This window comes from Mustelus asterias, chromosome 2 (genome assembly GCF_964213995.1).
Source record: "Mustelus asterias chromosome 2, sMusAst1.hap1.1, whole genome shotgun sequence".
Taxonomy (NCBI): Eukaryota; Metazoa; Chordata; class Chondrichthyes; order Carcharhiniformes; family Triakidae; genus Mustelus; species Mustelus asterias.
The window spans coordinates 145,850,186-145,864,030 of NC_135802.1; the positions used below are offsets into that span (position 1 = coordinate 145,850,186).

The following is a 13,845-nucleotide window of genomic DNA, read 5'->3' on the forward strand; positions in this document are numbered from 1 at the left end:
ATTGGCTGAACCCCTGATTACGGGGGAGGTGTGCAGTGGAAAAGGCTGAAGATCTGATGTGAACTGAGACCAAGGGGTTTTTGTTCGATAAGGGGTACAGAGCAGGTTCAGGATAAGAGCAGGTAAATACCGTTGGGGTACGGATCTGCCATGATCTGATCGAATGACAGAAACAGCTCAAATAGCCGAATGAGCTACTCCTGTTGCTCTTTACTTTATGTTTTAAGTTTATTTATTAGTCACAAGTAGGCTTACATTAACACCGCAATGAAGTTACTGTGAAAATCCCACACCTGTTCAGGTACACTGAGGGAGAATTTAGCACGGCCAAACAATGCATCTAACCCCAGCACGTCCTTCGGACTGTGGGAGGAAACCGGAGCAGTTGGAGGAGGCCCACGCAGGTACGGGGAGAATGTGCAAACTCCACACAGACAGTGACCCAAGCCGGAAATCGAACCCGGGTCATTGGCGCTGTGAGGCAGCAGTGCTAACCACTGTACCACCGTGCCACCCAACCTCTAACCTCTAATTAACCTCTTAGTTAAGAGGTCTCTGCTCAGCAGCAAATTAGGTAACAATTGAATATAGGTGAAGTAAGGATAAATATACACCTTTTATTTTCAAGTGTCAAGAAGTGTTCGAACTTGGCAATGTTGCAAAAAGAAATGGGGGAGTTTTCTCTACTGTTTGTTGAATAAGTCAGGTTCTTGAGAATCCTGCTGTTTTCCAGCTTCTGCCTTGCGTCGGAGTAAATCAGATGTGATTATTAGGGCAATGAGCTGACTGATAAATGAAAACAGACATTCTGTTTTTTAATAGGGACAGGGAAAACAATATTCAGCATTTAGTTTCCTCACCTCGTTCACCTGATCCCCACCTCAGCACCTGCCTTGGAACAATCAGGGCAGCTTCAGCACGCAAAGCGCTGCATCCCGTAATTGGGTCAGAATGCAAGATGTCAACTTGCCTGTTTCCTCCATAGGCGATGCCAAAATGAGTGTTTCCAGCATTTTGTTTTTGTCCCAAGTGTATTTAGTCCCCAGCCTCTATTCCCTCTATCAAAATATTTGCCCTGAACTATTCACCAAGCAATACAAAGTCCAACATTACCATCTGCTGGTAAACAGCTGGAACTACACGTGCACCTTCCCGGTTGCTGGGTCAAAATCCTGGAATTCCCTCCCTCAATGGCATTGTGGGTTAACCCACGGAACATGGACTGCAGCGATTCAAAAAGGTAGCTCACCACCACTTTCTCAAGGGCAACTAAGGATGGGCAATAAATGCTGGCCAGCCAGCGACGCCCATGTCCCACGAATGAGTAAATTGCGTTTAAAAGCTGCAAAGCTGACAACCACTCGGAGGTTTCTTTAGAACTGGCACTGTAAGTTTCAGTGAAGTGAAATCTGCTCTGCTTTTTCTAATTCATTTACGGGATGTGGGCATCACTGGCTAGGCCAGCATTTATTGCCCATCCTTAGTTGCCCTTGAAAAGGTGGTGGTGAGTTGCCTTTTTGAAGTGCTGCAATGCATGTGTTGTAGGTGCACCCACAGTGCTGTTAGGAAGAGAGTTCCAGGATTTTGACCCAGTGACAGTGACGGAACGGCGATATATTTCCAAGTCAGGACGATGAGTGGATTGGAAGAAAACTTCCAGATGGTGATGTTCCCAGGTATCTGCTGCTCTTGTCCTTCTAGATGGTAGCAGTCGTGGGTTTGGAAGGTGCTGTTTAAGGAGCCTTGGTGAGTTCCTGCAGTGCATCTTGTAGAAAGTACACATAGCTTCTACTGGGCATTGGTGGTGGAAGGAGTAGATGTTTGCGGCTGTGGTGCCAATCAAGCGGGCTGCTTTATCCTCGATGGTGTCAGGCTTCCTGAGTGTTGCTGGAGCTGCACTTACTCAGGCAAGTGGGGAGTGTTCCATCACACTCCTGACTTGTGCCTTGTAGATGGTAGACAGGCTTTGGGGAATCAAGAGGTGAGTTACTTATCACAGGATTCACAGCCTTTGACCTGCTCTTGTAGCCAGGTTATTTATATGATGAGTCCAGTTTAGTTTCTGGTCAATGGTAACCCCCAGAATGTTGATTGTGGGGGATCCAGTGATGGTGATGCCATTGAATATCAAGGGGTGATGGTTAGATTCTCTTTTGTTGGAGATTGCCATTGCCTGGCATTGGTGTGGCGTGAACATTACTTGCCACTTGTAAAGCCAGGCCAGGATATTGTCCAGGTCTTGCTGCAGTTGGACTGCTTCAGTATCGGAGAAGTCGTGAATGGTGCTGAACTTTGTGCAGCGAACGTCCCCACTGATGACCTTATGATGGAGGGAAGGATGCTCGGACACTACCCTGAGAAACCCCGATACTGATGTCCTAGAACTGAGATGATTGACCTCCAATAACCACAACCGTCTTCCTTTGTGCTAAATGTGACTCAAACAGGAGAGACATTTTTCCCCGATTCCCATTGACTCCAGTTTTGCGAGCGCACTTTGATACCACACTCTGTCAAATGCTGCTTTGATGTCAAGGGCAGCCACTCTCACCTCAGCTCTTTTGTCCATAGAATCATAAAATCCCAACAGTGCAGAAGGAGTCCGTTCGGCCCATCAAGTCTGCACTGACCACAATCCCACCCAGGCCCTATCCCCGTAACCCCATGCACTTACCTAGCTAGTCCCCCTGACACTAAGGGGCAACTTAGCATGGCCAATCTACCTAACCCGCACATCTTTGGACTGTGGGAGGAAATCGGAGCACCCGTAGGAAACCCACGCAAACACGGGGAGAATGTGCAAACTCCACACAGACAATGACCCAAGCCGGGAATCGAACCGGGTCCCTGATGCTATGAGGCAGCAGTGCTAACCACTGTGCCACCGTGCCACCCCTGGACAAAACCCACACAGACACGGGGAGAATGTGCAAACTCTACACAGACAGTCACCCAAGGCCAGCATTGAACCTGGGTCCCTTGCGCTGTGAGGCAACAGTGCTAACCACTGTGCCACCGTGCTGTCCGTATGTTTGAACCAAGACTGTAATGAGGTCAGGAGCTGAGTGACCCTGGCAAAACCCAAACTGAGCATCGGTAAGCAGGTTATCGCTGAGCAATTGCCTTTTTCTGCTCATTTTATTTCTGAGTTAATGTGATTTATCACTTATGCCAAACCAAAGCAGAAGCAAATATGTGAATGCTGGAAATCTGAAATAAAAGCAAAAAATTGCTGGAAATGTATTCAGCGGGCCTGGCAAGATCTGTGGGCAGAGAAAGCGTCATTTATGATTCCAAAGTCTCTATGCATCTCCAAACCTGACCTCTTGCATATGACCAGTTTTCATTGCTCCATCATTGGCAGCACTGCCTTCAGCTGCCTCGCCCCTCTTCAAACCTCTCTGCCTCACCCCCTCTTTTTCCTCCTTGACGATGTCCCTAAAACCTACCTTTCTAACCTAGCTTTCGTTTGCCCCCCTCCTCTGGCTCAGCATCAGGCTTTATCTGTTTCCGTGATATGCATTTGGATGCTTTTAACTAAGTTGCAGGCGCTATATAAATGCACTGAGATTGATCAGAGCTTTTACTTTGTGAGGCATGTGACGGTGTATCTTGTGAACTATTAGCAGCTGAAGTTCATTGTTCATTCCAGGGGCCAAGTCTCCCAGGTTATGTTGCATATTAAATCGTGTTTTGGCACTTGGAAGGATGAGGAGCCCAATGACAGCCGCTGTTTGTAGTGCGCACAAGTGAAGATTGTGTGTAAAGTGTCAGAATTACAACAGAGCTGCACTGAGTTTCACGGAGGCTCCCGAACTAATTGCAGTTGGTCCTTTACTGTACCAAAGCTAGATGTCTCCTTGGACACTTTAGAGACTGGCTTTCTCTGTCTCAGCAAGGGCCAGAGGGCCTGCTAATAGAATAGCTGTACATTTCCCCTCCCTCTCAATCTGCTCAGCGCCCATGTGCTAATGATCCCCTCCTGGCTAGGAGGAGTCAGGAGTCAGAGTCATATTCATGTGGTGCAATAAGGATCCCAAGTAGTTGATAAAGACAAAATACTGCAGATGCTGGAATCGGAAACAAAAACAGAAAGTGCTGGAGAAACTCAGCAGGTCTGACAGCATCTGTGGAGAAAAAATAGAGCCAACGTTTCGAGTCTGGATGACCCTTTGTCAGAGCACTGGCTCTACCCTCTCTCCACAAGTGCTGTCAGACCTGCAGAGTTTCTCCAGCATTTTCTGTTTTTGTCTCAGAGCACTTGGGTTTCCAGTCAGTACAAATTCCTTTCAGTTTTGTGGAACATAGAAACCGGAAGAGGCCATTCAGCCCTTCAAGCCTGGTTTGCCATACAGTTAAATCATGGCTAATCTGTAGCTTAATTTCATTGACCTGCTTTAGTTCTGTCAGGTCTCTTACCCGACCAAAAGCGGCACGGTTGCACAGTGGTTAGCACTGCTGCCTCACAGCACCAGGGATCCGGGTTTGATTCCCAGCTTGGGTTACTGTGTGGAGTTTGCGCGTTCTCCCCGGGTCTACATGGATTTTCTCCGGGTGCTCCGGTTTCCTCAGACAATCTGAAAAATATGCTGGTTAGGTGCATTGGCTGTGCTAAATTCTCCCTCTGTGTACCCAAACAGGCACCAGAGTGTGGTGACCAGGGGACTTTCACAGTAACTTCATTGCAGTCTTAATGTAAGCCTAATTGTGACTAATAAATAAACTTTAACTTTAGCTATTTACCTGGACTTTGAAATGTCAAATGATCTTCCCTCAATAGCTTTTTGGGGAGGGTTTTCCTGGTTCCCGACGTCAGTTATGGACAATCCAGCACTAATTTTATCCTCCCTGGACTTCCCCACCTGAGGAAATACTTTCTCTCTATCCGCCCTATCAAATCCTTTAATCATCCCAAGCACCTCGCTATGAAGTACTGAGGTGAAATGCCCTGATACTTTTATACTCAATGAAATACAAACTTAGCCTCTGCAACCTGTCCTCGTCATTTAATCATTTTAGCTCTTAAAGTGCAGTGTCCAGAACTGAACACAGTACTCCACCACAGTCTAACCAGAACCTTATATAACCAGAATATAACTTCTCTCCCTTGGTAACACTATGATTCCATTTTGTTGCACCCAGGGGCAAAGCAGCAGGATGGTCTGACGCAGAACTGTGGGCAAGGTCGAGTTGCCACTACCTCCACTTCACGGACATGCTGTATTGCACAGAGAATCAAGTACGATGTAAGCCCCTCCCTAAACCTCTCCATCTCTCTCTCTCTCTCTTCCTTTTTGAAGATGCTCTTCAAAACTGCTCTTTGCCAGGCTTTTGGTCACCTTTCCTCAGTGCCAAATTCTGTTCAATAACATTTCTGTGCCATGCCTCGGGATATTTTACCAAGTTGAAAGCACCACATCGGTGCAGAGTTGTTGTAAGTTAGAATCTCTGCTCCACGAATTTATAGTGTGAGATTTCCCAGTGTGATTATGTGCAGGAAGGCTAAACAGAATAAAACACTTGTGTCAAACTCTGAGCTCCATATTTCATGTCCCTCCATACAGTGATGGACACTGGAGAGAAGGGCCTCACCGTCTTCAGAGTGCTCACAAAGGATGGCCAATGGGTTTGGCTCCAAACTAATGGGCATTTGCCCTACAGAAGCAAGTCCCCAGAATATGTCACAGTGCCTAAAGAGGAACCCAAGTAAGTTACCTTTTTTATTGTCATGCGCTTGTACATTATAACTAGTAAGTAATTTATTTAAAATGTCAAAGAAACAAGCAAAAATGGCAGCACAGTGGTTAGCACTGCTGCCTCACAGCACCAGAGACCTGGGCTCAATTCCCGACTCGGGTCACTGTCTGTGTGGAGTCTGCACGTTCTCCCTGTGTCTGCGTGGGTTTCCTCCGGGTGCTCCGAGTCCAAAGATGTGCTGGTTAGGTGAATTGGCAATGCTAAAATTCTCCCTCAATGTACCCGAACAAAAAAATTTGAACAGTAACAATGCTATTTGCTAACTTATCTACCATGGTTTATTGCTTAAAAAAGAGTCATGCAGTCGAAGCTTTCATCCTGAACTCATCAAGGCAGATGCAAGAATATCAAATCTGAAAACACTTCTTACTGCATGAGAAGAGGGTGCTGACTTGTTGACAATCGGACTCTGATTGGTGGAGGCATTGCCATGGTGAATGCACCAGGGAACAGTTGACTGTTGAGCTTTTGATTAAATTCAAACCAGCCAAGGCGACTCTGATTGGCTAAGATGTTGCCCCATGGGGAATAAATCAGTGAATGGCTGACCCCCAAGCTATGATTTAGTTGAAAAAGATGCAAAGCATGGACTGCAAAGGACTAGCCAGGTGTGTGAATACACATAGCTTCTGGCATGTGTAAGGGAACCACACTCGGCTAATAATCTTAAATAGGTTGTTAACGTAATTCTTAGCACATAGAAACATAGAAAATAGGTAGGTAAGAGTAGGCATTCGGCCCTTTGAGCCTGCACCACCATTCAACATGATCATGGCTGATCATGCACTTTCAGTATCCCACTCCCGCTTTCTCTCCGTACTCCTTGATCCCTTTAGCTGCAAGGGCCACGTACAGCTCCCTTCTGAACATATTTAACGAACTGGCCCCAACAGCTTTCTGTGGTAGAGAATTCCACAGGTTCACAACTCTCTGAGTGAAGAAGTTCTTCCTCACCTCAGTCCTGAATGACTTACCCCTTATTCTTAGATTGTGACCCCCTAGTTCTAGACTTCCCCAATATTGGGAACGTTTTTCCCACATCTAGCCTGTCCAGTCCCATCAGGATTGTGTGTTTCTATGAGATCCCCTCTCATTCTTCTAAATTCCAGTGAATACAAGACCAGTCGATCCAGTCTCATAATTGGGATTGTTTAGCAGTTGCTGTCCAATCAATAAATTACATCTAATGTTGCAATAATAAAGTTTATTTGTTAGTGTCACAAGTAGGCTTACATTAACACTGCAATGAAGTTACTGTGAAAATCCCCTAGTCACCACACTCCGGCACCTGTTTGGGTACACCAAGTGAGAATTTAGCATGGCCAATGCACCTAACCCAGCACATCCTTTGGACTGTGGGAGGAAACCGGAACCCCCGGAGGAAACCCATGCAGACACAGGGAGTTACAAGCAGACTCTGCACAGACAGTGACCCAAGCAGGGAATCTGTGAGGCAGAAGTGCTAACCACTGTGCCACCACGCCGAAATATATCATATACCTCATAACATCTACTTAGGTTTGTTCTTGGACTTGACACACCTTAATGTGGTGTGAATAGTGAGTAATCCTATTGTTTCTGCCTGAAGGAATATTTAAAATGCTCTGACAACTTTGAAATTGAAATAATGCAAAATGTTAACGTGTAGCTTCTTGGCTGGTAATGGGCACTTGCCCATTTTACATGTGGACCATTTAAGCATTGTACCTCAAAGTCCATGACAGCAAAGCAGCATGTTCTGTGCATGTTATAGTAATGTTCTCGCTTTCCACAGGGATGCAGAGAGGTCCAAGGAGCAGCAGCTGAGGAACCAACCAAATGCTGACCAATCTGACGGTGCCAACAGACTGGTCTACAGCAGCTGCACCGATACATCTGTGCAGTTAAAACATCTGTATGAGCAGCCCCTGGCAAAGGAAGCGGGAGAAGATAAATATGAACCCGTTAGAAATGACGGTGGTGCCAACCAGAGTGAGCCACTTAATTTTTGCACCTCTTTTCCCCGAGCGTCAAAAGTTGCTGTCACGGATGATTTATGGGGTCCGGAATATTCCAGAGGTGTGTTGAATTCACAGCCCCCAAGAACTGTGGAGAGGATGAGCAGTGTCCCCGTCCGGGTGGCTAAACCCTTTTGCGGCAGGAGTAGATTTCTGTCCGAACCCCAGCTCAGGGGTGGCGCCCAGGTCTCCAGCTTTCAAAACCTAGCTCAGGGCTTCAGGGGCATTGGAGAGGAAATGCAGCAGAGCCAGGCCTATGGCGACCTGCACTACACTGACCTGGAGGGCTACCCGTCTGAAACAAGTAAATCGGAAGACGTAGGGTCAGCCGCTGATTTTGTTGCCCACCGGCCGAAGGAGCATCTGGCGGGGTACTGCAACAGCGCAGAAATGTTCCTGGGAGTGCACATCAAGAGGGAGTACAATCCTGACTCGCGCAGCGAATTGGAGGAGCATTTGGGATCTCCGAGTCGTCAGTGGGCCGACACTGGAGAAATGGGGAAGAAGCTAACCGCGAGTTTCCTGCCACAGGTGAAGTGCGATCCCAACACGCTGGAGCATGTGTCACCCTGTGAAAAACTGAAAGCTCCCCTGCAACCTCCATTCTGCAGGGCCAGTGTGGCCAAGTGCAGTGGCCTGTGGATGGCAGGCAGCGCATGTGGTCACAACAGACTGTCGAAACATGGCACAGACGTGGCCCAGTTCAGTCCACAGAGAGCCGCCCATTCCCGCTGCACACACCGAGATCAACCCGCGGACTGTTTTCAGCCAGCTGCCTATCCGTACCATCCTATCCAGGACAAGGGTCCGAGTCAGGAGACGTACAAAATACCACCCCAGTTCAAAGATCATGATCTAATCAACACGGTCATCAAACGAGAGCCCTCGCCCTCTACTCCGTGGTCATGTGACAATCCGCATTACATGCAGGCAACATTGCAAAGAAATATGCCCAGCTGTTTGATAAATTCATTAACTCACAAAAGCACACAGAACACGTATTTGTAATTTTTGTTTTATAAAGAAGAAATTGTTGTACTTTTCCAAAACCCCTGCGCTCCGGGAATGGTGTATGAAAGTATTTACCTTGCCGTAAACCCTAACGTATTACCCATCACCGTTTGTTTTGCAAATATATGTTGTATGAAGATTTTTATTATAATTTGCTTATGATGTTGCATATGAATGTTAACAGTCTTGAAATACACAAGAAACATTGAAACACTCGATTTTATAAAGTTACTTATCTCTGAAGAACCCACGGATAGAATAACTATTTGTATTCGCACAGTGCTTTTAACATACAAGACATCCCAAGACACATCAGACAAACTTTGGCACAATGTCCTATGAGAAGACATTAGGACAGGTGACCAAAAGCTTGATCAAAGAGTGGGGCCTTCAGGAGTGTTTTAAGGAAAGGGAGAGAGTTAGGTTGACAGAGATGATGATTTGGGGGCAGATTCCAGAGCTTAGGGCCCAAACCTCTGCAGGCACAGCGAGCAATGGAATGGGCTAAATTCCTGACTTTAACCCTGCTTCCTCTGGAATATTGAGTGTGTGGACAGTTTAAATTAAGGCAACAGTCTGGTTAGAAGATATGTAGACTGTCCAGTACAAAAATAGATGTATCTCTTTTATTCTCCCCCACTGAGTTGTTGGTCTTACCCTGGAGACAACTCTTCTCCATTTTGAGGATGATACCTTGTCTAAAGATTGATATTTCCTGGTTTCAGTCTACAAATATTAATCGAACCCAGCCTTATCTGGTCTTAAACCGATGACTTCCAGCACCGGGTCATTGGACAGCAACAAGGGAAGATGGGTGCATTTAATCCTAAAATGACAACATTAAGGCTGATTGTGGTGCATCCTGTGATATTTAACTAACTTAGCACAGATCAGTGATTGAATTAAGACCTTCCTTTGTCATTATCACTCCTAGTGAATTTTTTCCACTTTAATCATCCAATGTATGATTATTTGCATTGCTATGCAGACAGCATAATGTGCACATAGGCGATGGCCTAGTGGAATTATCGCTAGACTATTAATCCAGAAACTCAGCCAATGTTCTGGGAACCTGGGTTCGAATCCCGCCAAGGCAGATGGTGGAATTTGAAATCCATAAAAAGATATCTGGAATTAAGAATCTACTGATGACCATGAAACCATTGTCGATTGTCGAAAAAACCCACCTGGTTCACTGATGTACTTTAGGGAAGGAAATCTGCCATCCTTACCTGGTCTGGCCTACATGTGACTCTAGAGGCACAGGAATGTGGTTGACTCTCAACTGCCCTTGGGCAACTCGGGATGGGCAATAAATGCTGGCCAGCCAGTGATGTCCATGTCCCATGAATGAATGAAAAACATAGGTTTTCTTATTCTTTTGCAATGGAAACATGGAAATGAAGAATATTGCCTTGGGACATTTTCATACATGAAAAGGCACTATATAAATGCATTTGTTGTGTCCATCACATGTGATAACAGAGTTTAGAAATGTGTCTCATGTATTGATTTGTTTTATTCAATTCAGATTTCACCATGTGCCATGTGGGATTCAAACTTGGGTCCCCAGAGCACTTCCCTGGGTCTCTGGATTACTAGTCCAGTGCGAATACCACTACACCACCGCCTCCACCTCCCCTCCTGCCTTCCCAACAGTGCAGAGTCGGGACCTGCATTTGACCCTGATGTTGGGGGCCCCAACCCGAAGTAGGAAATCCTGTCCGTGGGGACATTAGTATCATGGTTTTGTTACTGGACAGCAAACATGAGCCCAAAGCATGAGCCCAAATCCTAACATTGTATTTTGAATTCAGTTTAAAAAGTGAGGGTGTTAATATAATTAACCATGTGACTATAGCATTGTCATTGAAAACCCAACTCTTTCATTAATTTCCTTTAGGGAAGGAAACCTGCCGCCTTTATCCAGTCTGGTCTATGTGTGATTCCAATCTTATACCAACTTAATAGACTCTTAATTGCACTCCAAAAGGGGCTAGCAAACCATTCAGTTGTATCATCGCCTTCTCAGTGGAACCAGGAATGGGCAATAAATACCAGCCTTGCTGGTGATGCCAACATCTTAAGAATACCATTGGTGCCTTCAAGTTAATGGTTGCAACAACCAGAATTTATGTTTATATGATACTTTTAACACTTACCAAGTCAAGATGATGTGAGAATTCTTTCCAAAGTGCCATAATCGCAAACCTCAAAGAAGTCAGAAATCAGTTGCACCAAATTATTTAGTCACCACCATAAAAAGGACCATGCTCTATTAGTTTATAAGTATCTTAATGTTGATATGAAATTATTTTTCTTGTAATCATACTTACAATACATCATTCTGATAGCATTACGCAAGAATGTCAGTGTTACTTTCAACGGTAAATATTAAGCCAATGTCAAAATTAGGGTTTTATATTTTCAGTGCTTTTCCCCCCCATTAACCATTGCGTTAATATTAAACATGTGATCTAATCATGGCAAGATTAATGGGGTTTCACCTACAGCAAATCACTGAGAGATATATAATATTGTTTGAGTCCATCGCATATTAATTCTGATGATCCCAACATGATGGTTTAATTCAGACAGTTTCCCTGTGAAGATTAATATAATCTTCCTCATTTATTGTCTCAACACTTTTATTCTTGTGTACTGCCTCTTTCTTTTTTTTTGCTTTCTTACATTATGTTAAAAAAAATCAGACTATACCTAGTCTGTTATATCAAGGTAACATTTTAAGAACAAGTTTCTCCACATCACTGTTTACTGACTGCTAAAGTATGTTGTCAATGTTGCTGCTCATTTTTTTTGTGTAACTAGATGTATAAAGAGCAATAATGTACAGAAAGCAACATTTATTTATGGAATTACATAATTTGGCTTCAATATATGTGCTATCCTTAATACTTTGCTTTTGTATTGTGGTGGGAGTGGGGAGGCAGATGTCTGCAAATAAGCACTTGCAGGTCAAGTATAGACTGATACGCACACAAAACTAGCCACTACTCTGCTCCAACAATCTGCCTTAAAGCCTACTTCAAAAAAATACCCACTGCTGTGATGGAGAGATCTTTGGCAAATAATATCTATGACTGTTGAACACGTTGTTCACCCTGTTAGGTGGATTGGCCATGCTAAATTGCCCCTTAGTGTCAGCAGGGCTGCAAGGGTAAATGCATGGGGTAATGGGGATAGGGGTTTGGTGGGATTGTCGTTGGTGCAGACGCAATGGGCCCAATGGCCTCCTTCTGCACTGTAGGGTTCTATGATATCAATGATACCCATTCCTTGCCAGCTCCCCACTTCCCATGAGGAAAGCAACAGGGGTTTTGCACCAAAATGTTCCACAGTTCCTGTGGCTTACTCTGGAGGTTATTGTAGTAGGAGATGTGGCTGAGGCCCTTTGCAAGCTTTTTAAACTATATTTTGTATTCAGAACTAGTTAAGCACCCATTGCACCTGGTGCCAGCAGCAGGCATCAATGCAGGCGGGGTTAGAAAATTGGGAGAGCTGCCAAAAGTCAGTTGACATTGGGTTGCTCTCCAACATTTCCCCGTTCGGCTTGCGACAATGTCCGCTGCTGGCAAGACTGGCAGGTGACACAGGGTTACGGGTGGGGGGAAAGCACAATAATGTAATTCTGTCCATGTTCTGGTGTTATTTTTATATTTACATTAGAAGTTCCTTTGCCTACCCCTTTACATGGAGGCGCCTGTGAGACTTTAAACCCAGGCTCCCTCTGACCCCTCAGGTGGATGCAAATGATCTCATGGTGCTACTTCAGAGGAAGAGCAGGGGACATCTCCCCTAGTGTCCAGGTCAACAATAATCCTGCCACTGAGATCACTAAAATAGATGGTCTGCTCACCATCACATTGCTGTTTATGGGAGCTTGCTGTGCATAGATTGGCTGCTGCGTTCTTTTCATATCAACAGTGACCACAACTCAGAAGTATTCGATTGCCTGTGAGGGGACTACATGAGATTGTGAAAGATGCTAAATAAATGCAAGGCCTTTCTTTTCTTTCGCTCTGTAGTGGCACGGTGGCATAGCTGCTAGCACCGTTGCCTTACAGCGCCAGGGATCCAGGTTCAATTCTGGCCTTGGGTCACTGTCTGTGTGGAGTTTGAACGTTCTCCCCGTGTCTGCATGGGTTTCCTCCGGATGCTTCGATTTCCTCCCACAGTCCAAAGACATGCAGGTTAGGTGGAATGGCCATGCTAAATTACTCCTTTGTAACAGGGAAATTAGCAGGGTAAATATGTGGAGTTACAGGATTAGGGCCTGGGTGGAATTATTGTCACTGCAGACTCGATGGGTTGAATGGCCTCCTGCACTGTAGGGATTCTATGATCTTCTATGCTCTATGTGAATCATTCTATACACCATGACCTTTGGTGGTGCTATAGATTCCATTATAAATCTAGACAAAGGAATTTCGAATGGTAAAAAGATGACAGGAAACTTAGGCATATGCAAAGTTTTCAATGGAGATTTGAAGATATACGCAACAACTGTGTTTTTCCAAACCTTGAGATGGCAAGTTTTTGCATAAAAACAAAATTTCAGAACATCTTTAATGCAATACAGTTTACATTATTGGTTGTAATATTCCCTTAATTAGAATCCATGGAAGAAAATTCTCCTCATTATCTTTACGGATAGTGTGGATCCGTCAGGAAAAAAACATTTAAAATTGTTGGTTTGTCCGATCAATGAATATGTTTTTGAATGTTCTAGAATGAAGGAATTCTTCATGTTCTGCCATTTTGGAGTGTGCACTAATAATTTTTATAATTACAAAACATTGAAAAGTCTAGTTTAAAAATAATCTGCAATAAAGTATTTGTACATATTTTATCAAAAACTCTTGTTAGTGCTCCTTATGGTGTCTGCGCAACCAACACACACACCCACGTGTCTCAAGAAGACACTGGAGATATGTAGATATTGGTTTGAAACGATAAGGATAAATAACAGGCCCTTTTCCTTGAAACAATGTTGTTACGTTGTGCACTGCATTCATTGTAAAAATCCACACAGAAGAAAAGGAATTTGGAAATCTAGAAC

The 13,845-nt window shown here is 44.6% G+C and overlaps 1 protein-coding gene across 1 annotated transcript in view; it reads left to right on the top strand.

Annotated features, from left to right (window-relative positions):
• Positions 1–13,631, top strand: part of ahrra (aryl-hydrocarbon receptor repressor a) — a 212,520-nt gene extending 198,889 nt beyond the window's left edge. The window contains exons 9-11 of the mRNA XM_078197936.1: positions 5,143–5,246; positions 5,565–5,706; positions 7,532–13,631. Coding sequence (XP_078054062.1) covers positions 5,143–5,246; positions 5,565–5,706; positions 7,532–8,762 — 1,477 coding nt within the window. The 3' untranslated portion in view covers positions 8,763–13,631. The remainder of the gene's footprint in view (positions 1–5,142; positions 5,247–5,564; positions 5,707–7,531) is intronic.
• The last annotated feature ends 214 nt before the right edge of the window (positions 13,632–13,845 follow it).